Source organism: Camellia sinensis, chromosome 13 (assembly GCF_055761805.1).
Source record: "Camellia sinensis isolate YWXY chromosome 13, ASM5576180v1, whole genome shotgun sequence".
Lineage (NCBI taxonomy): Eukaryota > Viridiplantae > Streptophyta > Magnoliopsida > Ericales > Theaceae > Camellia > Camellia sinensis.
This window is the reverse complement of record NC_138973.1, coordinates 63,579,475-63,605,184: the sequence shown is the minus strand read 5'-3', so window position 1 is coordinate 63,605,184 and position 25,710 is coordinate 63,579,475. Positions and strand designations below refer to the sequence as shown.

Genomic DNA, 25,710 nt, shown 5'->3' with positions numbered 1-25,710 from the left:
CAACAAAAAGAAGAGAAAACACTCTGGAAATGGGTATCATCAACAGAAGAAATATTTTCATGTGACCCGTGGCAGACCTCAAAATTTTCATGTGACCCATTTGCCCAAAGAGGGCAGCGCCCACCTCAACTCTCTTAAAATTACAAATCAACATATACCTGTAAAAGAGTTCTTCAAGTTGGCCCCTTTGAAATTTTATACATGCCCCTAATGTTTTATAATCTATCTTTTTTTTGCTTTATTTAAAATATAAAATATAAAATAAAAATAAAGAAAAGTGCACTTTGTCCCATTTAAATGTTTATTTTGTTAACAAGTCCATGCACATATTGTTAATATAATAAAATATGAGAAAAATTAATGTTAACATTACACATAAATTTATGTTTAGATTTATTGATATCAATCCACTCCGCATATGCATGGAATTCTTGAATTTTGCAGGCTTGATTTGAATAACCAAATAAACCAAATCGGCATGACCCAACTCTTTGCATCTGACCCACAGATTAAAATCACAAGGGCTTACTTAATGATCAGTAGTGGCTAAGTATTCATCCCTAATTTACTCGAGAACAAAACGATGCATAGATGCTTAACTTAAACATTTACATATATGCAGTTAATGGCACTAGACCAGGAATTAAAGCCCCAAAATTTAATAGTCACATTATAAATACAAATGAGGCATACGTACTTGGGAAACAGAAGCTCTTTTAGGCAAGTATCCCTTCCTGTCCTCACCAAGCTGGAACCCATAAGGACCATTCTTCAAGAGAATCTGAAAGATAAAAAGAATTCCATTACATACATTAAAAAAAGTAATAAGCTTCTGAAGATGATAAAGATTCATTTTCACGTAATTAATGTCAAATCAAAACAAGGAAAATCTTCTCATTTAATCCGGGATGAAGACCTAAAAGTTTTGGCTACTCCACGGTGCCGTTATTTTCAGGAGTAACATCTTCATCATCATCATCATCACTTACAATGTCTTAGCAATGTACCTGCAAACAGCAATAAACAACCAAAAGTACTAACCACAAACACCAAAAACAACCTCACCCAAGAAAAAGCTAACCAAACCTAATACAGACCAAATAGTGAACACTACAAGAATTAACACTTTTGGCAACAAAAAAATTGGTCGCTAAAAGTCAATTTTTGGTCGCCAAAAGTTATCCGCGACCAATTTTTTTGGTCGTTACTTTGGTCGCCAATTGAGGGTCGGCAAAAGTAATTCGCGACCAAAATTTTAGTTGGTCGGCAAAAGTTGGATTTGCCGACTAAATTTTTGGTCGCTAAATATTTAATTACCGCGACTAATTTATTTTGTCGCTAAAACACTTTGGTCGTGAAAAGTGATATTTTCCCGACCAAATTTCTCAGTCACCAATTGTCACATTTCGCGACCAAAAAGTTTGGTCGCCAATTATCACATTTCGCGACCAAATTTTTTGGTCGCCAATTATCACTTTTCGCGACCAAAAAATTTTGTCGCCATTTGTTTCTTTTCGCGACCAAAACTTTTGGTCGGCAAAAGTGAGATTTCACGACCAAATTTGTTTTGGTCGGCAATAGATGTATTTTTTGCGACCAAAACTCTTGGTCGGCAATTGCCATTTTTTGCGAAAAAAAAATTATTTATTTGTCGCGACTAATAAATTAGTCGCCAAAGCAGGAAAACAATACACCTGTAATTCCTAATAATTCATTCAATCCATAATAAACCTATAATTTTAAAACATCATTCAAATTAACTGAATCATTAACATTCGACACAATATTACTATTCTAAGTTTTCATTCACAAGTCACATCCATCTCGCATAACAATTTGAAACAATACATAATTCAGATTTACAACATCAGGAAAATTGCTTAATCCACTAAGTTTCCTTGATAGACAATCAAAAAGATCCTTGCGGCCTTCCGTGCCAAGCTTCGCATCCATCAAAGCAGTAGTGATGTAAGGCACCTAATAAAGAAACAGAATTGAAAAATTTATCAGAGAAGCATGATAAATATATAAAATTAATTAAAAAATAAACGAAATAGAGAAATTGGAACCCAATAGTCGAGGCAATGCTCTTTACGTATGTGAATGTATTATAAATTTCTCACCTTTATTGGTTTTTCAAAACAATAGTCGAGACAGGTTTTCTGGTACAGTACAGAACTCTCTGTGTCCATTTGGACTACCAGATGAGGTTCTACTGGTTCTGATCGATTCCCCTCTCCACCTTGATCAACAAAAGAGAGATAATACCGGGAGCTGTTTGGTCTCACACAACCTTTTTTAACTTCTCTGCAGCAACTCTTAAAGACTTCCACGGGTGGACAATACCGCTGACCAGGAACCTGTTTAAAATGAATGTGAGGAAACTCCAATCAAATTACATAAACCAAAGTAGATAACCAAGCTTAAATTCAAAAATATTATGATTGACTCATGAACACTATTAAATGATCTCAGGTATCACACGTCAATTCAAACTATCCCACTTGAAATTAATAAGAAAATGGCAAGAGCACAAAAGTTGTGCCACTTTTAGTATAATGCATTCTCCAAGTCAATTTTTACAATATAGAAAACCATCAATAAAGAGCTGAAAACCCAAGCCATGGTTAACTCTCAATAAAAAATTAGAAAATCTGGAGAATCAACACCCATCTGGTTCACATGGTTCTTTCTTATCCATATAAGCACCATAACATAATATAAGGGAAAGAACTGCTAGTGACAACCAATGCATTCATAGCAGAAGACAAAAAAAAAAGTGCAGCAGCAATTGCTTAATGCTATTTTCATATGTCAATAAATCAGTAACTGGCTAACAAAAAAGTTGGAAGAAGCAATTGCTTACTGCTATTTTATGTCGGTCCAATACAACCAAGTGCAACAGAACCACTAGTGAATCATGCATGCTTTTGTAAACACATATGGTTGCTAAAATCAGGATCCTATGACAGATTGATAAGTTCAGGGTCTCGTGGATCAGATCAAATATTGTGTGTGTGTGTGTGTGAGAGAGAGAGAGAGAGAGACCGTTAAACATGATGTATATTAAAATAATAAAGGGAAAAAAAAATCACTGGCTCAATGATTCTACAAGATCCTACACTATCCTACTTGCAATTTTGCTATAATACTGATTTTATGCTGATTTGGATGTTATTCAGATCATGATTTTAATAAAAATGGTGCCATCCCAGTTATTGACCATGAAAAATTTAGGAAGGCTGTATCAGAAAATCAAGCAGAAATTCCAATATTAACTACATCATTAATATAATAAATTGAAAAACAGAGGAATAGTAAGAACGGGAAAAAATACATACCTAACATCCAATACACATCAGAATTTTTTTTAGCAATAACCAAAGCAATGGTTCTAGGTATGTTAAAAAAGAATATAGGCCACAAGATCAGTACTGGTGATGATAATGAAGAACTAAACAGTTCGATATCGTATTATGTAGCATCCAAGAATTAAGAACTCATCCACTGCCAAATAAAATACTCACTAACATGTAGAGCCAAAGATAAACTTTCATTGCAAGGGTGATTTTGTACTATGTCTACTGCTTCCTGATTGCTAAGGTGCTCCCATAATCCATTAGTAGCAAATATGAGAAATCGATCATCTGGTTGGAGTTCATGCACACAAATTGATGGTTCAGCGCTTAATATTGGCCTTCTAAAAGGTTCACGGAGGCGAAACTTAGCATACAAAGGCTCCCTGTTGAATTCAGCCTTCTTTAGATAAACATCACCAATTGATCTAGAAATCTGCAAGATGAAAACCCCCAAATAAGAAAAATCATGTCCAGCAATGCAGAAATGGAAATGCCAAATAAATTCATTGTTATGTCTGTTGTCCAACAAAATTTTCTTTTTTCACAAATCAGCTGTCACTCTATGGAACTGCTACCAAACTAATACTAACTGTGTTTCCAAGCATATCCTCTTACTTAAGCATACACTTAATACTGACTGGGAAAGTCGACATCATTCATGTTAACAATTCATTTTCATCAGTTTCTACCTATTCACCTGATCCCTTCTAGGTCTTTGTAACAAGTTTCTAGTTCAACCGATCAATATGGACAGAAACACAGCCAACATGTTTTAGTTTAAGAAAATGTTTGAGCCCTAAGATAATTAACCACTAAGGAAGAACATACAGGCCAAATAAGAGTATTATACCTTCAAAGATAGCAGAAGAGTAATTATTTCTTTTAGTTATTATGATAATATCATGTCTCTCTCTCTTCCTCTCTTGTCAATGCAACTTATCCAGGTAGTTCATGTGGGAATTTATTTCCTCTAACAACCCTCCATGCATGCTATAGTTGCTCCAGGCTCAATTTAGAGCTATTCTCTTCCAATCAGTTGTCACAATTATGGTTGGTGCCTAATTGAATTAAATGCGTAATGATAACATCTTAATAACATCTTACACCTAATCTGGTGGCTCACCTTCTCAAGTAACTGGTAATAGATTATAGGCCCAAAACATGACACTAGTATGACTGTTGGGCTGTGGTATTTCAGGGTTTTGTAGCTCAAGGCAAATCTGACTTGCCTGTTCTGTTTTGGTGCTTGAAGGGATGCTCTGATATCTTATCTGTTTTGATCTGTTATGTTGCTGTGTTGGTTTTAACAAACTTGGGGATTGGTTTGGATGAAGGGCTGCTACAGGTCAAGGCATTGTGTTTGGTCTGACTGTTGGGCTGTTGTAATTCAGGGCAATGTAGCTCAAGGAAAATCTGATCAACCTTTTTAGAGATTTGGAGCTGATAAAAAACTAAAATCAGTAATGTATTGGTTTATTGATTATTTTTATGACATAATCTTTCTATTTTTTTATACGTCTTTTTATAAAAAATTAAAAAATAAACGATGCCCAAACTCACCTACTTACACAAGTCTTTTGTGTCTAACCAATAAGTTATTAGAAAATATGATAAAAAGTAGTTTATGTATAGTATATTTTTCATAGAGATTGAGAAAGCTTTAGTGGTGTATATATGGTTTACTTACGGTCAACTGCTGAACAACATTGGGAGAGTCTTGCAAGAAATATATGGCTAAAGCTATGGAAACAGAAGAAGTCTCATGGCCTGCAAACAGCAAGCTCAGTACCAAGTCCAAACTTTGCTCCTTTGAGAGGTTTGAATGCTTCAATGCCCATCCCAAAAGATCATCATCCTCCAAATTCTCTGTTTTTTCTCCCATCTTCTCCATCCTCTCTTCCATTTTTTCCTCTATGAATTTAAGGATTGTTGATCGAGACTGTTAATCAAAAAAAATAAAAAAAAGAAAGAAAAAAAAAGAATATAAATATGGAAGAATTGATCACTTTACGTGTATTAATTTACCTGTCAACTATTATTGAATATTACTTTACTTGTCAAAATATCATATATTTAAACTCTTTTACTATAAAAACCGTACGAGTATATCTGGAAGGATTGAAGAAAATCAAATTTTATATGGTTTAAAAATTAGAAGTGAGTAAAATGATGTTTAATGATAATTGAGTGTAACAAAATGTAATCAACTCTTATATAGGATGAATATGCCTAACTTTATATTTTCATTTGGCCCCTGTTTTATTGTCTAAATTAGATAAAAGTAGGGGTGGTTGTGGATTGGGTTGGGTTAGGTTGTATCCTATCTACCATCTGTCTACAATTAGGCGGATTGAAAAAACTAATCCGCATCCGTCCATCAGTTTGGTGGATGCAGATTGAACGGGGCCGTGCGGATTGACGGATGGATGCGATCAGTTTGGCAGATGCAGATTGAGCGGGCCACAGGATTTTCTATCTAACCACCACCTATTCGGAGTAGCCAAACGTAGAACAAAAGTAGACAAAAAACATGTAATACCCACAGGATTTTCTATCTAACCACCACCTATTTCCTCCTTTTATGTTTCTCAATCAAATAGTACTCAAGTAGTTAAATCTCGACAAGAGATATTTTGTGTCGAAATCTCTATCTCAAATGTACTCTCAATTATATGATCGTCTTTCTATTTCAAGATTTTTGCTATATTGTGTGATTGAGAATATACTTAAAATAGAGTGACAAAAATTTTAAGGACATTAAGATCTAACGGATCAAATCTCGTATCATGAGTTACCTTCAAGGCTTTTCTGTATGGTGTTCCAGGCAAGTTCAAAGGAGGAGATACAACTCCTTTCATGAAAGTAATGTACTCTTTCTTCAGCTCTTCTGTCTCTTGCTTTCCAGGATCCAGGCTCATGATATGTTTGGTCATTAGATTGAAAGTAAACTGCAGATACTTCTCAATAATTTAAAGCATTTGTACCACATATAACATATATATGTATATGTACACACACCCATATTTAATATGACGCAGTACAATAAAATAACTTGTGCTTATATAGGCTTCTTTGCTTGTCGTCTTGCCATAATATAAACTTTCAAACTCGATTTATTTTTTGAAAGTCTTTCGGTTCAGTAAAATAATCTTTTATTCTCTGAAAAGCTCTAAAAAGGTTGATAGAGTAACATGCTTCTCTTTTTTTGATTTTATTTGGTTTTAACAAATAGATTTGGAGCTTAAATTCTATAGTTGGGATTTGGTGTAGTTTTCAATAGTTGGTAATCGCTAAAAACAAAGAGAATCAAACTACTAATCATGTCAAAATGATGTGGCAACATCATGAAAAGCCTGAAACAGATTATACCTGTGATATATCTCTAGTTTCAATATAGTCATGTAGCTTCAATTTTACCAATTTCATCCATTAATTTATTACATTGGGTCAATTTAGTCCAATTTATAACCTATATTAAGAAATTGGATAGATATCAAACAAAAAATGGCCCATTCAAAAGGGACTGGATCATTTCAAATTGGACATAAATCCTAGTTCACTTTGAAAGGGTGAATGAACTATTTTACTCCTTTGTTTCAGTCTAAAATTCAAGGGATTGTTATTAATTGCATTTTGAACTATAATTTCCTTTGAAGGCTCAATTTTCCATCAGAAGGGTAGAAGCACGAGGGTGCCCAAAAATGTTAGGAAAGATGATGTACTTAGTAACAAGGATTAAAAACCTTTGGTGAGACTACATACCAAGCACAAGTTTAAAAAAAAAATAAAAAAATAAATCTCAACGTCATATACTCGTATACCACTTAAAAGCTTGTGTTTGGTATCTAAAGCAATCTACAATTCATATACTCGTCATATACTTGTATAGGGGACAATCAGACCAACATAATAATTTCTATTAATAATCTCCTCATGCAAAGCAATCTACATAGCCTACTTCAGTTAAAAGCACCATAAGGCCTTAGATCAAAAAACTATATGTAGATTGTTCAATGCATTAACTACTCAATTTAGATACCAAAAATTTTATGTCTATACAAAACCTATGAAGAGGGAGTTCAATACCTGTTCAATGATAGCAAAATAATGTGAATTAGCCTGCAAAAAGTTGTCTCAAATTTAGTAAGTCAAGCTTGTTCAATATACAATTGCCCAACAATCCTGAGAGAACAAATGAAAGATCAATTCCTTTAGCCCTTAGCATAAGTCTAAGATTATGTAAATAACTTCATTCAATCTTAGTATTATGATTTTCAGATGTATAATTTCAGTCAGAGACAAAGACATTGAATAAAGTTTTCATAAATTGCAGTCAGAGCACTAGGAGTTAGTACATCAGAGAAAGAACATAGCACAATAGTGGCAATTTTTTAGTGCCCCACAAGCATGGCAATGCACATTCTCTGATTGATTTGAAGATGGTGATGAATTAGCTTGCACAAAACGATAGCCAATAGAACTGCATTTCATGAAATTGCATTCAAACCCACACCCTAAATAAATTTATAAGGAAGCCCAGAGGTGAAACACGCAAGTTCAAACTATCCACATGTTTGCGGATTTTACCTCATCATTCATCACCCACCCACCTCCAACAATTTCTAACTGTGCATTCTTCACTAGATTGATGAAAGATTCTTTTTTAGTTTCTGAGGCATCCTTCCACCATCTCTCCAAATAAGACATCTCCTCCCATATAAATTTGCAGCAAGGATCCTGCAAATCCAAGTTCAAAGAATGTTAATTAGTATAGCATTCAACATTAATAACTTTTTGCCATAGACTAGGTTAATCCTACTTCTTTGTCTTGCACACCTTTGCTTGGCAGGCAAAAAGATACTGTCTGAATTCAAATTCTCTAAATGAATCATCTTCAGTAATCTGTGTTAATGGTTTGTTCCCAGGGTTTAGCACTGCAGCTTGATCATATCCACGGTCCATTCCTCCAAAGTCCCAATGTTTCCCTCACATAACTGCATTACATGAAAAAAGTAAACACATACAGAAATTGACAGATATTTTTTAAATTGGCAACACTAATGAAACACATAAATTGATAGCTACTTTTAATATTGTCATCACTAATGAAACACAAAGAATGAATTAATTTTGTGAATCAAGAGAAGACAACAATGGCTGAGAAAACACAATACAAATATAGCTAGAGAAAGATGTTTGATGAGTACTTATAACTTATAAGAACATAGAGATTCAAATTTCGCATAGTAAGGCCACTGAGGGACTTCAATAACAGGATGGAAAAACATTATTGTCCTTTTTTTCTTTTGGGTGTAGGTGGGTGGGTGGGTGGGCAGTAGGGACATGGGAGGGGGATGGACCAAATTGCATCCTAAATAAATAAAAAAATGTCGTTAGTTCATAACACTTTCAGAAATGTAGCTACTTACCTCATTACCATGCAAATCAACCAGTGTTTTCAACTCAGCTCTACGGAAAAGTGCTACATGTACATGTCCTTGCAGAAAATATAATAGCTGAAAATCACAGAGAATAAGGGTAGCCAAGAAGACTAATTAGAAAGACCAACCAATGAATTTGCTTAACTAATGCAATGCAATAGTGCCGACCAAACACAAGTACCTTGCTTATTGGATATGCTACAGGAAAACAAATCAAAACAAGAACGCAGACAAATGGGGCTACAACTGCACCAATAGCCAACCCATATCTAGAACAAACAGATTGTTGTATAATCTGTTCATACAGACTAGTAGTAATTAGCGCATGCAAATTCACCATGCTGATTTAACCAGGAAAATTGAAACATCATGATGCGAAAAATAAATTTGAGTTTTCTAAAAGCACTTCTTCAGAAAATGTATCCATGCTACAAGAACATAACTCAAGTTTTCTAATAAGCACTTTTTCTAATGGGCAGACACATTCCCACCTCAATTGCCCATGTCGCAAATTACAGGGATAAGAAATCAGTTTTAAGTGGGTAAAATCGGGCACGAATACCCTAATAAACCATAAATTGCACTGCAAATTCAAGCAGCTGTCCACCTGCTCCAAATTTTATAGCTCTCTTCTAAAGAAATGTTGCCTAAGATAAATCCCTCACCTCTCCGAATAGAAGTATCAATGTAACTGAAATCAGGATGGCACCCCAAGCTGTGATTAGACTATACAGAAATATGGGAAGTGCCTGAGGAAAAGAACATCTAAAAACATCAAGTACTTCACGTTACATGTTACTAAAAATAGCTTGGTTCAACATGTCATAATATATGTACCTCCATGGCAGCAGTATTGCATATAAGCAGCAGCATTGCATATAACCACAATAATTACGAATCTGACACAGTTCACCCAGAAATCCAAAGTAGGTTTCCTCAATGAAAACTTGAAGGGACAAATATAGTCCAAGGGACAAATAGTAGTGCAGATAATAGAATACCAAAACTGACAACACATACAAAAACACCGAGATCACAGGCTAATTTTCTCTCAGCTGAGCAACAATAAATTTATCAGTAGCCTGTGCAACAATAAATTTATCAATACCAAAACTGACAACACAGACCAAATCATATCAATAGAATCAGTGAGCCCACACACATATCATTTCCAGTGCTAATTTTCCTAGGGCTCATTTACATTTCCTGCAATTTATTTGTGCACCAATTACTTTCACTTAGAAAAATAAGAAACAAAAAATACCAACAAAAATAAAAACTATCAGCCACCAAGAGACACACGACCAATCAAGCAAAGATAAAAATTGACAATTACAGCATAAAAAGGTTTCTGTTACAAATAAAATAAGCAAGTTTAACTTAAAAACAAACAAAAACCCCAATTACCCAAGTCAGTTCCCAGGGGAAATGAACTATAAGTTCACAACATCTACAATAACCTTAAAACGACACAATGACCTCCTTAGATGTGAGGAAAAACATGATACCTCTATATGCAGATTTGCAAGTTGAGCTGCCCAACAGCACTGACAAAATCACTTGGAACTAGAAGAAACTTCTTCAGAGGAGGATGTTTGGCCCGCTCATGTATGCACTCTGTCAATGATTGTAATTTCACAGAATCGTCCTCATTTGTTGCTATGAGATCATAAGAAAACCCTCCATTAATATGTAAATTATTTTTTCTAAATTTACACTGAACACTAATTTCCCCTTTATATAAATAGAGGGAACATTTTGTAGGCAACCAAATAGAGAAATTAGAAAATATAAAGAACAAGAAGGATGACAATATATATATATATATACATCCTACTAACTTGGTTTTCCAAAATCCTCTTCACGCTCGCTACACATCCTCCACCCAAATCACCAGTGTCAACCTATCTTAATAGAATAAAACCCTCCACCTAGTGTTCTAAGCTCATCAACAAAACCCAACTCTGCTAAGCATTTACATCAAGAAAATAACCCTTGTGGAAATAATAACAAGATAAAGAAGGATGATGAGAGAGGACACTAAGCCCGTGAAGTTACACTGACTCCCCGAGTCAGTCCCCTTTCTCTTCTAGAAACAAAATCCAAATGCCTTCTGAATACAACAATGCAAATAGACCTCCCTATTCCTTCACCTGTAAAATATGAGAAACATTTATCAAAATAAGAAGCATTAAATAGGGCCAACCGTGTCACCGCCCATCAAGTCATAAAATGAAATTTGAAGCAAAACCTCTACATAGGTAATGCAAACAAGCCATCAATCCAGTAATCAGATCTCAACCTTCTTGAGGTAATTCAAAACCTAAAATTTTAGAGCAAATCTTTTTGGGAAATCAAACTTATTATAATCAACCCAAAACATTCTAAAAAGCTTCCCAATTTCAATATTGATAAAAGGGGATACCTTCCTCTGACGATTAAGCAAATTGTCCACAACCAAATATTTACATCATAAATGGGATAATTCATCGAATAATTTATTAAAATTCTTTAAACAATCATCCAACAAAAAATTCAGTAAAACCCAAATCAGATTCCCAAAATTGGAATTGAAACAAGAACGATCTGCAACAAAGGATCTAAACCCAAAAATACCAATTGATCGATCAAAACAAAAGAGACCAATTACAGATTATGAGTTTCAATAGTGATCGGAACCTTTGAACGAGTATTATAAAGAACAAATCAAAATCTCGCGGAGAAAAGAGACAAAGAGGGAGAAAAGAGACAAATCAAAATCACCGTGTCACCGCCGGCTGCGGAAGGGAGCGAAGCAGTACAGTGCAAGCGAGAGCAAACAGAACACAAAGTCGTGAGCGAATTTGGGGAATGAGAGATTGAATTCAATGCGTTTGATCTCTGAGACTCGCCATTGAAAGGTCGTGTGAGTTGAAGAGACACGGATTGGCAATGAATCGGACGGTGTAGACGACAAATGAAGAGTGTTGTTGTTGTTACAGATAAAGTTGACTCCATTGGAACAGAGCTTCAATTAAAATTCAATTCACAACATCAACTCCATTGGAACAGAGCTTACAGTGCTTCGCCTCTGCTCAGCAGCAACAGCCAACGCAAAGGCAATGACATCGAAGACGAAGACCGCAATCAGTAAGATCTTTGATGCCATTACAATGGAGTTCATCTTCTTCACATACGCCACAGATCTAGATCTGTACCTTTGCTTACTCTCTCTACTATGCGTTTTCTCTCTCTACATATAGATATAGATATAGATATAGAGAGAGAGAGAGAGATAGACTGGAGTGTTGGTGAAGCAAAGAAGTCTGAGATATATATCTACTGAAGCATGTAGATCTTAACTGATCTGCAATGGAGCTCAAGATGGACAGAGCGAAGACCTACGATGGAGCTTGCGAGAGAGAAGCTTGCGAGAGATAGACTGGAGTTTTTACACCTACGATGGAGCTTGCGAGATGGACAGGGCTTTTTTTTAATTTTTTTTTTCTATTTTCCTAGTGCAAAAATTTCAATTCCTGCCCCACGTTTCAAAATTCCCTCCTAAATTTTTGGCGACCAAAATACCAGATTAGTCGCAGAAGATGTACCCTTTGCCGACAAATTTTTTTAGTTGCCAAATCTCAATCAACGGCGACTAAAATATTAGTCGCTAAAAGTGCTAATTTGGCGACTAATTTTTTTTGGTTGCTGAAAATAAGTTTTTGGCGACCAACATTTTTTTTGGCGACCAAAATTTTGGTCGCCAAAAAAAATGTGACCTTTCGCGACCAAATTTATAGTTGGTCGGCAAAAGCATACCACTTTTTGCGACCAACTTATTTTTTGGTCGCCAAAATATAACATTCTGCGACCAATAATATTTGGTCGCCAAAAATAATGATCATTCGCGACTAATTAATATTTGGTCGCCAAATGTCATTTTTTTGCGACCAAAATTTTTTTGGTCGGCAAAAGTGGTCGCCAAATGTGTAAATCCTGGTGGTGGAAATAAACAGACCAAACTAGTTGACAGCTCAAAACAGATCAAACAGCAATAAACTGACCAAAAACTACCCCACAAATCACCAGCCTCAGACCAACCACAGCAACTGCACTTCAAGATTAGCCCAAAAAACCAGCATCAGGAGCAACAGTAGCCCTACTCAATCCAAAATTACCACTGAGCAACTGCCCCACAACACCAAACATCATGGAGTTGTGACAATCTTTATGGGTATGGTATCTCTAAGATAATACATAATGCACCAACTTTTCCTTTAGGCAGCAGCCTTATCAAATAACCTTAGAAATACACAGCAAATCAAACAACCATAGCAGTAGAACACAACACCCAGCAGCCTTTTATCCTTAGAAGTCTTCTTCCTTGTATACCAGAACACACTGGAGCATTTCATAGCAGAAACAACAGCCTTATCCACAACAGCAGTCTTGTGCCTTGTATACCAGACCACAATAACAGATAACACTTTAGCAGCAATGGCTCAGATCATTTTGTATACCAGATAATCACAGGAACGTATCACAGATCATACAACAAAGGGACAGATCAATAAAGAGTGGTAGAGAATTATTGTGGCTTTGACAAGTTCAATGCATCTATTTTCAGTACGATATCTTATACATGCATTAAACACCATAAGAATTAAATGAACATGAGAAGCAATCGAACCTGATTAATTAAAAGCCTAGCACGCGATGCATTCGAATCAGTTACAGGATCTTTTTCTGCATCTCTCCGCATAATATCAAGAACTCTGCATCACACCAAGAAGATCAATAGTATTTACAGAAGAGATTTTCACAATTGTGATTCAAGAGGATGTCACAAGCCAAGGCATCTTTATAAAAGTTAATATTACTAGAAAGGACTGGTAACTTATTAAAAACCGCAACACTTGTGTGGGGCCATCTGCACAAACTTCATATCCCACATTCACCAACTGCAAGCCAATTGATTCACCAAAACTACTTTTTTCTGGTCTCTTGGGTTTTCATCCGAAGGCAAATAATTTATAAGAGGTTTGAGAAATTCAAGGAATAAAATCAAGGAATAAAATAAGATAAGAGGTTTGAGAAATTCTATGACTATGCTATTCTACTTTCACGAGTAATCAATTTCTATGTCTATGTTATTCTACTTTCATGCATGGCTATGATTGATTGCTGTAGCTACAACGCATTGCAGGGAAATATATCACACTAAATTAGTTCATCAACGAGTTGCCAGTGGACGACATCAGTATGAATCACCAGCCATAACTCTAATATACTTTTAAGTTATTTCGAATTTCAAAGGGTTACAATATTGAACATGCATGATGAAAGGGGAATCCTAACCTAACAACACAAAAGACCAGGTAAAACTTACCAGGAGATGGAGCAAACACACCAAATTATAGCTGGTTTGGTCTTGGTCAAAAGAGAGTAACTATTGCATTCCTGATGATCAAGAAACCACAATGAAGGTAGTTTGTGTTTGAAGTCCTGAACTACTTATGCATGTTCTGTTTTGATAGATAATATGGGAATTTTGGCATTTAATGTAATTTAGAGTTATGGCCAGTTATATACATGGTGACAGATTTTTTGTCTCAAAATTCTTATTTATTGTCTTTAATACATTCACTCAATTGCATAATGTAATGAGCATTTCAGAATATGAGAATTTCAAATGCATTTATATAATTAAGGCTTTCTTTGGCACTCATTTTTTAAATCACTTTATTAACTTAAAATATGCCAATAAAAAAGTTAATGCTAAAAAAGTTAGTTTATTTGGCAAATTCTTAATTTTTTTTTATTTCTCCAAATGCTTTTATAACTGGCTAAAATTAGTTTTTTGGCGAGAATTGGGTGTGCCATATAACCTAAAGCCTTTTTATTTATTTATTAATAAAACGGACTTATAAGAGATGTCAAACAAAGCCTCAAAGTCCATTGTAACATGAGACATAAATTTTAAGATAGAAATTCTGGTACCATAATAGGTGGGGTTAATAAATCATATCTAAAAAGGTAGAAAACCTAAATCATATCTAAAGAAGAAGTAAATGCCAATGATTTTCCTTAGTTTTATTCAATATATATCAGTTTCATGTCACTAGATAATTCAGTAGCACTAGCCCAGCTTCCATCTTAAAAGATTAAAAAACCATTGGACACTTCCCAAATTATTTCAATCAAAATATCGAAGTTATTCATCAATGGGTATTTCACTACAAAATAAAATTCAACAATACAATTTTTATCCAAGTATAGACAAGGAAGTATGTAAAAACCCAAAAATCAGAAGGGAAAAAAGAAAAAGAACCAAGAAAAAAAAGACTACTTTAGCTTAATTCCATCAATTCCATCAAAAGAAATACATAATAAGAAACAGAGCAAGATTCAATTTTCAAAGCACAGATCAAGTCAACCATAGTAACAGTAAGTCCACAAGCAATTACAGATCTCTGACAAAACCAGAGAAATTGAAAACAAAAAAACAGCTCTAAGAAATGGATCATCAGAGTACTCACCACCAAAACGCAAGGCAACAATCTGCATCAAAGAAAACAAACCAAAATCAAAACCATATTAGAGTACAGAAGAGAGAGAGAGAGAGGGAGAGAGAGAGAGTACATGAAGTGTCGGCCTGAATGGTGCCCATGAGATCGATGTGCCAGAGGTTACGGTAGTTCTGGCGAAGCTGCATCTTGTCCAGATGCTCTTGCGATGCCATTGACATCTTCGAAGAGCTCGAAAACTAGGAAACCTGTGTGGGTGATTTTCCGACCACACTGCCCGTTTAGTAACCAGTTGGAGAGCACTGGCAGAATAGATGGCACATGATGGACCTGCAACAGAAATATAAGAATCCCGCGGTGGTTTCGAGCACCCGGGGGCACTCCGACGATCAAGTCAGTATATCTCTCAAAGATAAATCAAGTACTAAACTCACAAGCTTGAGTATCAAAAGCATACCTTAGACCCATGGGGGTGCCTCTCTTTTATAGCCAATACAATCCTAGTCCCAAAAGGAGCCTGGCCCTAATGGACTTAGGATTACTGCTAATCTGGGACTCCCAGTGGAATTAGGATAAACTCTCTAAGAGTCTTATCTTTACCCAAACTGAAGTCTTCTCCCAATCTAAGACTCTTGTCCATATCCAAGTTGAGTTCCCTCTTCATTCTAGGACTCTTGTCCCTTATCCGCTTATCTCGGTTTCCAATATCTTCGGAGATAACCTCGGCCTTGCCGAGATCACCTCGGCATCACGACCAGGACACGTGGCACCTCGGCTGACACGTCGGCGTCACCTTGCCACGTGTTGGTATTCAGAAAATATATCCCCACAACTGCCCCCTAGGTTCTATTACCTCGACATTCTGAGTTGATGGAACCTACACTGTTCGTTCACCTGTGCCTTTCTGTCCGAGATCAAACTCGCCGACCTCAAAGTTCCCTGGACTTTACTGTCCACTGGTGTCAAGAGTCAAGTTTCATGCTTTCCAAGCTTCTTGAAATCGTACCTCCTAGCCAAGATTCTGGTTCCATTAATTCGTAAACTCCAAGAGTTTTGCAACTGCTCCACTCACACTCTCTGGTGAGTTCCCGATTTCCAGTCACCTATTTGACTCCGGCGATTTTCATATCGGCGTTCATTTCAGTTTTGTAGGTTCATAAACTCTTACTTTTTTATTAAGCTCAATCTTTCATAACTCTTCTGATTTACTTTGAATCTGTTTATTTGCCATCTGTGGCCTTCTATTCTCATATGTCTTCAAGTTTTTGATTTCTTATTTGCTAAAATGCCTGGAACTGTTCTTTGTCATATCCGCTTTCTGTTGCGAGCATCATGTCTGGTTCATTACTTTCTTGTTCTTCACATACTTACTTAGTGCCTGTGCACTTGGCTTTATTCTTTGAACTTTGTCATCTTCTTGACTTCTGTTTTTCTCTTTTTTCATTTAATCCTCTGGCTTCTTCGCTTTCTAGCTCTTTTGCTTGAATCTGCCATTTGTTCCAAGCTTTCAAGCTTCTGCAACTGTCTTCGTTTCTCTCCTCCGGTGAAGCTTTACGTCATTCTGTCATTGTCGTCAGACTTCGGCAATTCTCATTCCGGCTTCCCTCTTTCTGGTAAGCCACTGTTCCTCCTAGTTTTATTTCTTGTTGCTTTCCAAAAAGCTCTGCTTCATTGTTAATCACCATTGCTTGTTTTACCCGTTATTTCCAAATCATCTTCTTAAATACACACTGTTCACACATCTGTTGATTTCTACCACTGTTCTTGGCTTGACACACTTTTGCAATCTTTTTGCCTTGATTTCTTGATAGCTTCATCATCATTCTTGATTACGAATTACATTCATGTTTCTGTTTTCTGTGTCTTTTTCCAGATTCTTGCTTTCAATCTTTGCCTTCAAACTCCGAGGTGCCAATCGCCAAGAAGAGCTTTGATCAAACTCTTCAGGAGGTCGATGCTGAGCTCGTGGCTGAGAAGGCTGCTGAGAAGTTCTTTCCAACTGTCTTCTGGGGGTGAGACATAACCTACCGCTGATGCCGAGTAGTTTGCTTCCTTCTTGAAATTGATGCCGAGGTAGCGGTAGAGAAGCTCCTCTAACTGACTGCCGAGGCTGAACCATTGTCGTCCGTCGAAGCAGATTAGTCCGACGTTCTTGCTTTCAGTCCCTAGTTCTTTAAGGTCTTCATTTTTGTACTTGCCAACCTTCTCAGCTCTTAACAAGCTAGTTAGTCATCCCGGTTGATCATATCTCGGAAACGTCTTTCAGTGTTTATCTCGGCTATACCAAACTTGTAAATTGCTACAAATTTCAACTAGTGGTAGACTTCATAATATTTGGTTAACTCATTTTGTAATTTTGCTCAAAAATTTCAACAAGTGTTAACATTCCTTGCTCCTTAATTATCATTCCTTCCCCCTACACCTTCTCCCTGCCCCCTAATGTGAACGTTAGGATCACATTAGAGAAGTGGGCTTCGTGCTGTAGTCACAGACCTGATGTGTTCTTCTTTCGCCAATGTATTAAAACTTCTAGTATTTAATTCACCCCCTTTAGACCTTCTTTCTCTTGGCCTTTGCAAACTATCATCGCTGTTTCCTGAAGCATTTATTCCTTTCACAATTCTGGTCACCACTTCTGGCGTGCACTTTAGTGGTTCTAATCAAAACGACGTTTGACTCCGCGAATCTTTTGCCGACATTTAACTTTGTGCACTCTTTAACTTGTAAATTCGCTCAGAATTTCAACAAGTGTTAAACATCATTTCAGTTTAACTTCGGTTAAGTATCATCTCAGTTTAACTTCAGTTAAACATCACCTCAGTTTAACTTCGGTTAAACATCATCTCGGCTTAACTTCGGTTAAGCATCATCTCAATTTTTGAAGTTTTTTCCTTTTTTTGTCGCTTGTACTCTTGTACCTTTTTGTTCTTTAGATAATGTAAACTCTGCATATGGCCGATGTGCCTCCTTGTTCTTCAATGTCTAATTCAACTTTCCTTCTCTGAATGAAGCGCTCTTCGTCGCCCTCCTAGACGAGGATTTTCTTCAGTGTCTCTTCACTCTTTTTGGCTGGCTCCTTGCCGACATCATCTAGGACCTCCATGTCCTCGTCTTCAATCTCTGCCTTCCCTGGTTCCCGAATGTTGCAGGTAGTTTTCATTGCTGCCATGGAGCAATTCTTTGCCTGCAGTTGGTCTCCTCTGACTTCTTCAATCTCATGTACTGTGGGGAACCGCAATAGTTGATGCAACGTTGAGGGAACTGCCCCCATTGCATGCAACCATGGCCTTCCCAAGATGATGTTGTAAGGTGAAGGCGTGTCAATCACCATGAATTCTGTCTTGATCTTCTTCTAACTGCTCTTGCATGATTCTATACTTAGAATATTTTGCATGCCTTTCATACTTTGCCTCCTTTGTGCAATCTTCTCGGCGTTACATACCCCGGGTATAATAGCTACAAAACTTTTACTTCGGCAAGATACTGACCTGCAAACTTTTCATAAATTCTAACAAGTGTGGAACATATACTACTCAATGTTAACTTTTGCAAACTTTTTCTCAAGATTCAACAAGTGTTTAAACGGTGATCTCGGTCTAGCCTACTTGTAAATTGCTGTAAATTTCAACAAGTGTTAACATATACTGTAAATTTTTCTCAAGTTATAACAATGATCTACTTGTAAATTGCTACAAATTTCAACAAGTAATTAAACAATATACTTAGCTTTTACCTCAACCTGTAAATTGCTGCAAATTTCAACAGATGATCACATGTTGGCTCAACATTATCTTGTAAATTGCTACAAATTTCAACAAGTGTTAAGCATCTTCTTTGGTTGGACCAACTTGTAAATTGCTATAAGTGTGCAAACTATAACCTTGGTTTCATTTCGACTTGTAAATTGCTACAAATTTCAACAAGTGAAGAGAACCAGTAATCTCGGCTTAACTTCAACTTGTAAATTGCAACAAATTTCAACAAGTGAATTAAGGAATAATCTCGGCTTAACTTCGACTTGTAAATTGCTACAAATTTCAACAAGTGAAGATAAGGAATCAGCTTAACTCCAACTTGTAAATTGCTACAAATTTCAACAAGTGAAGATAAGGAATCAGCTTAATTCCAACTTGTAAATTGCTACAAATTTCAACAAATGAATTAAGGAATAATCTCGGCTTAACTTCGACTTGTAAATTGTTACAAATTTCAATAAGTGAAGATAAGGAATCAGCTTAACTCCAACTTGTAAATTGCTACAAATTTCAACAAGTGAAGATAAGGAATCAGCTTAATTCCAACTTGTAAATTGCTACAAATTTCAACAAGTGAATTAAGGAATCAGCTTAATTCCAACTTGTAAATTGCTACAAATTTCAACAAGTGAATTAAGGAATCATCTCAGCTTAACTTCAACTTGTAAATTATTACAAATTTCAACAAGTGAAGGTAAGGAACCATCTCAGCTTAACTTCAACTTGTAAATTGCTACAAATTTCAATAAGTGAAGGTAAGGAACCATCTCAGCTTAATTTCAACTAAGCATCATCTCGGCTTAACTTCGGTTAAGCATTGTCTCGGTTTCACTTCGGTTAAACATCATCTGGGCTTAATTTCGGTTAAGCATCATCTCGGCTTAACTTCGGTTAAGCATCATCTCGGCTTAACTTCGATTAAGCATCGTCTCGGTTTTACTTCGGTTAAACATCATCTGGGCTTAACTTCGGTTAAGCATCGTCTCGGTTTAACTTCGGTTAAACATCATCTGGGCTTAACTTCGGTTAAGCATCATCTCGGCTTAACTTCGGTTAAGCATCATCTTGGTTTAACCAACTTGTAAATTGCTATAAATTTCAACAAGTAGTAAACGCATTCTTCTTCTCTATGCCCCCAGTGTGAACTTAAAATCCACTTGGGTTCTCATCATACATGTAGCTTTGACCTTGTCGCCGAGGTTGTCGGCCTTGGTTTCTCTATTGATCTTACTTGGCTCCAACCTGAGTTTGATTTTTGGCCTCGCATCGGCGAGCCGTTTCTCTTTTCTTATTCCGACGCCTTTGTTCCCGGCATGTCTTCCTCGGCCTTAGCATACTTCTCAATTCTGGCCAACTTTAGTCTGATCTTGTGTGTTTCTTTTTTATCTTCTGGGATCTGAGATCTGCTCATTGTGCTTTTCTCTTCTCGGACTCAGGTGCCGAGATCTTATCTTCTGGAATCTTAGATCTGCTCACTCAGGTTGAGCTCTTCTTTTCTCAGACCTACTCATCTAGGCTGAGATCATGTCTTCTGGGATCTGGGATTTGCTTACTTAGGTTGAGCTCTTCTATACTTGAATGTTATCTCCTTGGGAGCGCTCATGCCCCCTGTCTTTGCATCCCCTCTGGAAGGGTCTTCGTTCCTCCGCAGGTATCTATCCTTCCATACCTGGAGGTCATCTTCGTTGTAGTATCCGCTTCGATCTGTTGTCTTTGGTGCGTCACCTTCCTGGCCGGCGTCTTTCACTCCGTGACTCTGGTCACGAGTTTCTGTGTTGCGATCGTCCCCTTCAATGTCGAGATCGATAAGTCTCCCACTCCCAGTAGGAGCATTGTCTCTAATCTGATCCTTCTGTCCGTTATTGGCCATCTATTCTTCTTTCTTTCCCACATATGGTGCCAAATTGTGTGGGTGATTTTCCGACCACACTGCCCGCTTAGTAACCAGCTGGAGAGCACTGGCAGAATAGATGGCACCTGATGGACCTGCAACAAAAATATAAGAATCCCGCGGTGGTTTCGACCACCCGGGGGCACTCCGACGATCAAGTCAGTATATCTCTCAAAGATAAATCAAGTACTAAACTCACAAGCTTGAGTATCAAAAGCATACCTTAGACCCATGGGGTGCCTCTCTTTTATAGCCAATACAATCCTAGTCCCAAAAGGAGCCTGGCCCCAATGGACTTAGGATTACTGCTAATCTGGGACTCCCAGTGGGATTAGGATAAACTCTCTAAGAGTCTTATCTTTACCTAAACTGAAGTCTTCTCCCAATCTAGGACTCTTGTCCATATCCAAGTTGAGTTCCCTCTTCATTCTAGGACTCTTGTCCCTTATCCGCTTATCTCGGTTTCCGATATCTTCGGAGATAACCTCGGCCTTGCCGAGATCACCTCGGCATCACGACCAGGACACGTGGCACCTCAGCTGACACGTCGACGTCACCTTGCCACGTGTTGGTATTCAGAAAATATATCCCCACAAAACCCTAGCTGATAATGAAGAGGAAGAAGATGAAGATATTCGAAAACACTTTTGAAAAACACCCAAAACACTTGGCCTATTCTTACAACTAGGCATCTGAGAGATCTGTTTGAAGTAGCAATCGAGCGCGACTCCGACAATGCAAGCGTGTTTGGTCGATTTCACGGCGATTTGGGGCTCGAGAGGGGGTGAGAGGACTCCGATCGAGGGTTGAGATTGAGCAGTTAGGTTAGGGTTTGGCTTGTTTTGAGGGGTGTGGTAGAGAGAAGGTTGAGAGAGATTCCTATCAGATCTGGCAGAGGCATCAGTAGAGGAGAAGGAGGATGAGTCGAGGTGGTGCGGTGGGTGTTTAGGAGAGAGAGAGAGAGAGAGAGAGAGAGAGAGAGGTGGGGGTGAAGGAGAATCTGTGTAAGAGAGCACAATCTGATTTGTTTAAACAGAGAACATGTGGACACAATATTAAATGGTTTCTTCTAAAATTTTCACATCTTTAGCGACAAAATTAGTTTTTAGTTGGTAAATATTAATAATTAGCAATTAAAATTTTGTTGTAGCCAAAGCTTAATTAACAGCGACTAAAATATTAGTCGTCAAAAGTATTAATTTGGCGATTAACTTTTTTTTGATTGGGAAAAACTTTTTTTTTTTGTTCGGCGACTAAATAGTTTTAATAGCCAAAACTTAATTATTCAACAAGCCAGTGATAACAAACAGCCAACGGGAGTTTCAATCATAGAAGTTCTTTGTTTGTATTATAAATTTTCTTGGCAAACAAACAAAGGATATAATATGACTCGAAATAAAACGCCAATGATTTGTCCATAAATACCTAATCAAACAGTATTAAAGAACTCATATACAAAAAGAAGGGCAACCCATTACGCAAAAAACTAGAAAGAAACAATAACCAAATAAACAAGAAAGAAAATCGAGAAATATATGTATATACTTCATGGTGGTGTGTTGAAGAAGTAAGAGATTTGAAAGTGGATCTTGGAAAGAAAAGACGACAAAATTTGGAGGTCCTAACCTTCGCCGACTAACTTTTTTAGTCGCCAAATCTCAATAAATGGTGACTAAGATATTAGTTGCCAAAAGTACTAATTTGGTGACTAATTTTTTTTGGTCAGAAAAAATAAATATATGATGACTATTTTTTTTTTGGTCACTGAAAATAAGTTTTTGGCGACCAAAATATTGGTCGCCAAAGATAAAAAAATAATTTTTTATTTTCCATTTGGTGACTAAATAGTTTTAGTAGCCAAAACTCAATATACGGCGACTAAAATTTTTGTAGTCGCTGAAAATAAGTTTTTGGCGACCAAAATTGTGGTCGCCAAAAGATAAAAAATAAATTTTTATTTTCCATTCGGCGACCAAATTATTTTAGTAGCCAAAACTCAATATACGGTGACTAAAATACTTTTTTGTCGCTAAAAATAAGTTTTTGGCGACCAAACCTTTGGTCACCAATTCCACAACCAACTTATTTTGATTTTCTGCAACCAACTTAATTTTTGGTCGCCAAAATGTGACCTTTCGCTACCAAATTTGTAGTTGGTCGCCAAAAGCATACCACTTTCTGTGACCAACTTTAATTTAGGTCGCCAAAATATGACCTTCTGCGACCAACTCATATTTGGTCGCCAAAAACAATGATCATTCACGACTAACTCATGTTTGGTAGCCAAAATGTAACTTTTAGCGACAAACTTTTATATTGGTCGCGGAAAGCGATCGCTAAAAGTGCAGATTCTTGTAGTGCTAGTTAAACATTGACTTAACCTTGAAACATCCCGAACTATCAGCTTTCCATAAAATGCTATCCAAAATCTCCAAACAGAGTGCTGGCCTTGATCCTAATTCCATCTTCATGTTTCTCAGATCCTCCTTATCCCATGCCAATAAATTCCTTCTAAAGTTGAAACACCACTCATCATAGTTGACGTTTTTGTCCATCATCTCTTTCAATGTTACCTTTTTGTCATTTGAAATACTAAGGCCAAGTTTGGGAAGATCCAAAAATGTCAAAAAGCCAAAAAGTTACTCAAAAAGCTAAAAAGTTAACACTATTCACCAAAAGTCAACAATTGCGGCTGCACAACTCCCAATTCAAATTTTTCCCTACAAATCAATTTTTACAATTTTTTATTACACATTTTTCAATAAAAAGTCAAAAAGTTAACCCAAACATCCATGTTTTCAACCTCAATTTTTTAGTCCAAAAAGACAAAAAGTGCACTTTTTTAGTCTTCCCAAACTTGGCCTAAATAGCCTCGGGTATTTCTGTCTAAGGCAAAATATACCCAGCCAAGCATCCTCCCAAAACAAAATCCTACTCTCATTTCCAATTTTAATCTCAATATTTTCCATAGAAAATTAAGAACCCTGGGATTTGCTTGTGCTACTGATAATACATCACTCTCTATCCTTGAGCTAGAGCTATCAACCATATGGAATGGAAACCATCTCCCACCAATAGATCCATACCTGCTGCAAATCAGTTCTTTCCAAATTGCATAATCTTTAGACCCAAACCTCCACTACCACTTGGCAAGTAGGATTTCAACAAATTATTCAACAGTTGCAGGATGTAATGCCTCAAATGAGACGAGAAATTTGTAGGTTAAATGTATGTGGGACCGTGTCATAATCAAATGCGATTCAAAAGTAATTGAGAGTGAAATGTCTTAATAGATTGACATAAATGATTATAAAGTAAACAAAGAAAACAAACATTACCATCGATGAATACTAATGACTATGGATATATATGATAAATCATATCAGCCATCACAGCTTGCTAAGCCATCTGAGCCACTTGAGTCTTCATCTGTCAAGTCTACACATGAGCTGCTGCATCCTTCTCAGCAACAGTTACAACTGCAGCCCATACACGTGCAAGATTAGCTATAGATAGTTTGTTAGTTTGTTATTACTTAACTACATTTTAGTTCAGCAGTTAGTTGTTAGTTATGGTTAGGTTAGCTAAATCTGATTCTTGTATAAATAGCTATTGAACTCTGTTGTATAATCAATTTATTGAATCAAATCTAAATCTTCTTTATGGTATCAGAGCCTTTGCTCTTCCGAGTCTTAATCTACAGCAAGCAGTTTCAATGGCTACTGCAGATTCAACCACCATAGCTACAACAGGTTCTTCTTCACAATCCTCTGTTCTATCTCTAAATCTCACATTACTGATTTCAAATCTTAATGCCTTTGTTTCCACAAAACCTCCACGTCCATCACGATTCTCCTTATTTATGTGGACGATATTCTTCTCACAGGAAGTGATACTATGTATATTCAAACTCTTATTCAAGCAATGCATTCTGCTTTTTCTATGAAAGAACTTGGCTGCATTAACTATTTTCTTGGCATTTCAGTTGTCTCCACTTCCACTGGCTATGTTCTTTCTCAGCATAAATATGCTTCAGACATTTTAGTTAAAGCTGGTATGAGCTCTTGGAAGCCATACTCTTCTCCTATGGCTACTAAGCATTCTTCTTCTTCTTCCTCCACTGATGATCTACCATTTTATCAGCCATCACTTTATCGGAGTTTGGTTGGTGCACTTCAGTATATGACTATTACTAGGCCTGATCTGGTTTTTTGCAGTAAATCATGCTTGTCAGTTTATGCAAACTCCTTCTAATGCTCATTTTGCTGCTGTCAAGAGGTTACTCTGTTATCTTAAGGGTGCTTTGGATTATGGCCTTCATTTTTCCAATGGTCCTCTTATCCTTAATGCTTTCTCTAATTCTGATTGGGTTGGCAATCTAGTTGATCGTCGATCCATCACTGTCTACTGTGTTTATCTTGGTCCCAACTTGATTGCTTGGACTGCTAAGAAGCAGCCAACCGTATCCAAATCTTCCTTTGAAGCCGAATACAGAGCATTGGCCCAGACTTCTTCTGAGCTTAGCTGGCTTGGTATGCTCTTAGCAGAGCTTCATATTGTTGGGTATACCTCCTTATTGGAGTGTGGGACCCAATTGATTTATTAAAAGAGTTTCAATTTAACTTGATTTAGGTATAATATATTTTTATATATTATATTTGAGGAGACCCAATCCAATTTGATAACAATTAGGATTTGATAATAAACTCTAGATCCACAATATAATTTTGGTGTGTATTGTTTTTCATGAGAAGTACG

The 25,710-nt window shown here is 36.7% G+C and overlaps 1 protein-coding gene and 1 long non-coding RNA gene across 7 annotated transcripts; one reads left to right on the top strand and one right to left on the bottom strand.

Annotated features, from left to right (window-relative positions):
- Positions 1-1,737: 1,737 nt before the first annotated feature.
- On the bottom strand, positions 1,738-14,439 carry LOC114313935 (cholesterol 16,22-dihydroxylase CYP90G4). 6 transcript variants are annotated; one of them, XM_082902363.1, is made up of 13 exons: positions 14,169-14,354; positions 13,470-13,554; positions 10,642-10,953; positions 10,309-10,459; positions 8,789-8,875; positions 8,196-8,353; positions 7,947-8,096; positions 7,446-7,478; positions 6,155-6,307; positions 5,047-5,298; positions 3,532-3,792; positions 2,124-2,360; positions 1,738-1,977 (listed from the first exon to the last, which is right to left on the bottom strand). In XM_082902363.1, exons 6-13 carry the CDS (start codon positions 8,319-8,321, stop codon positions 1,807-1,809), a joined length of 1,383 nt encoding a protein of 460 aa, XP_082758489.1. In that variant the 5' UTR covers positions 8,322-8,353; positions 8,789-8,875; positions 10,309-10,459; positions 10,642-10,953; positions 13,470-13,554; positions 14,169-14,354; the 3' UTR covers positions 1,738-1,806. The 6 variants fall into 6 exon arrangements, with proteins under 6 accessions (XP_082758489.1, XP_082758488.1, XP_082758492.1 ...); XM_082902362.1 differs by lacking the exon at positions 10,642-10,953; XM_082902366.1 differs by lacking the exons at positions 5,047-5,298; positions 10,642-10,953 and having other exon boundaries at positions 14,169-14,439.
- Positions 14,440-23,850: 9,411 nt separating this feature from the next.
- On the top strand, positions 23,851-25,333 carry LOC145805840 (uncharacterized). The gene is made up of 2 exons (XR_014347993.1): positions 23,851-24,704; positions 24,938-25,333. It is a non-coding gene; the product is annotated as an uncharacterized LOC145805840 (long non-coding RNA).
- Positions 25,334-25,710: the final 377 nt, after the last annotated feature.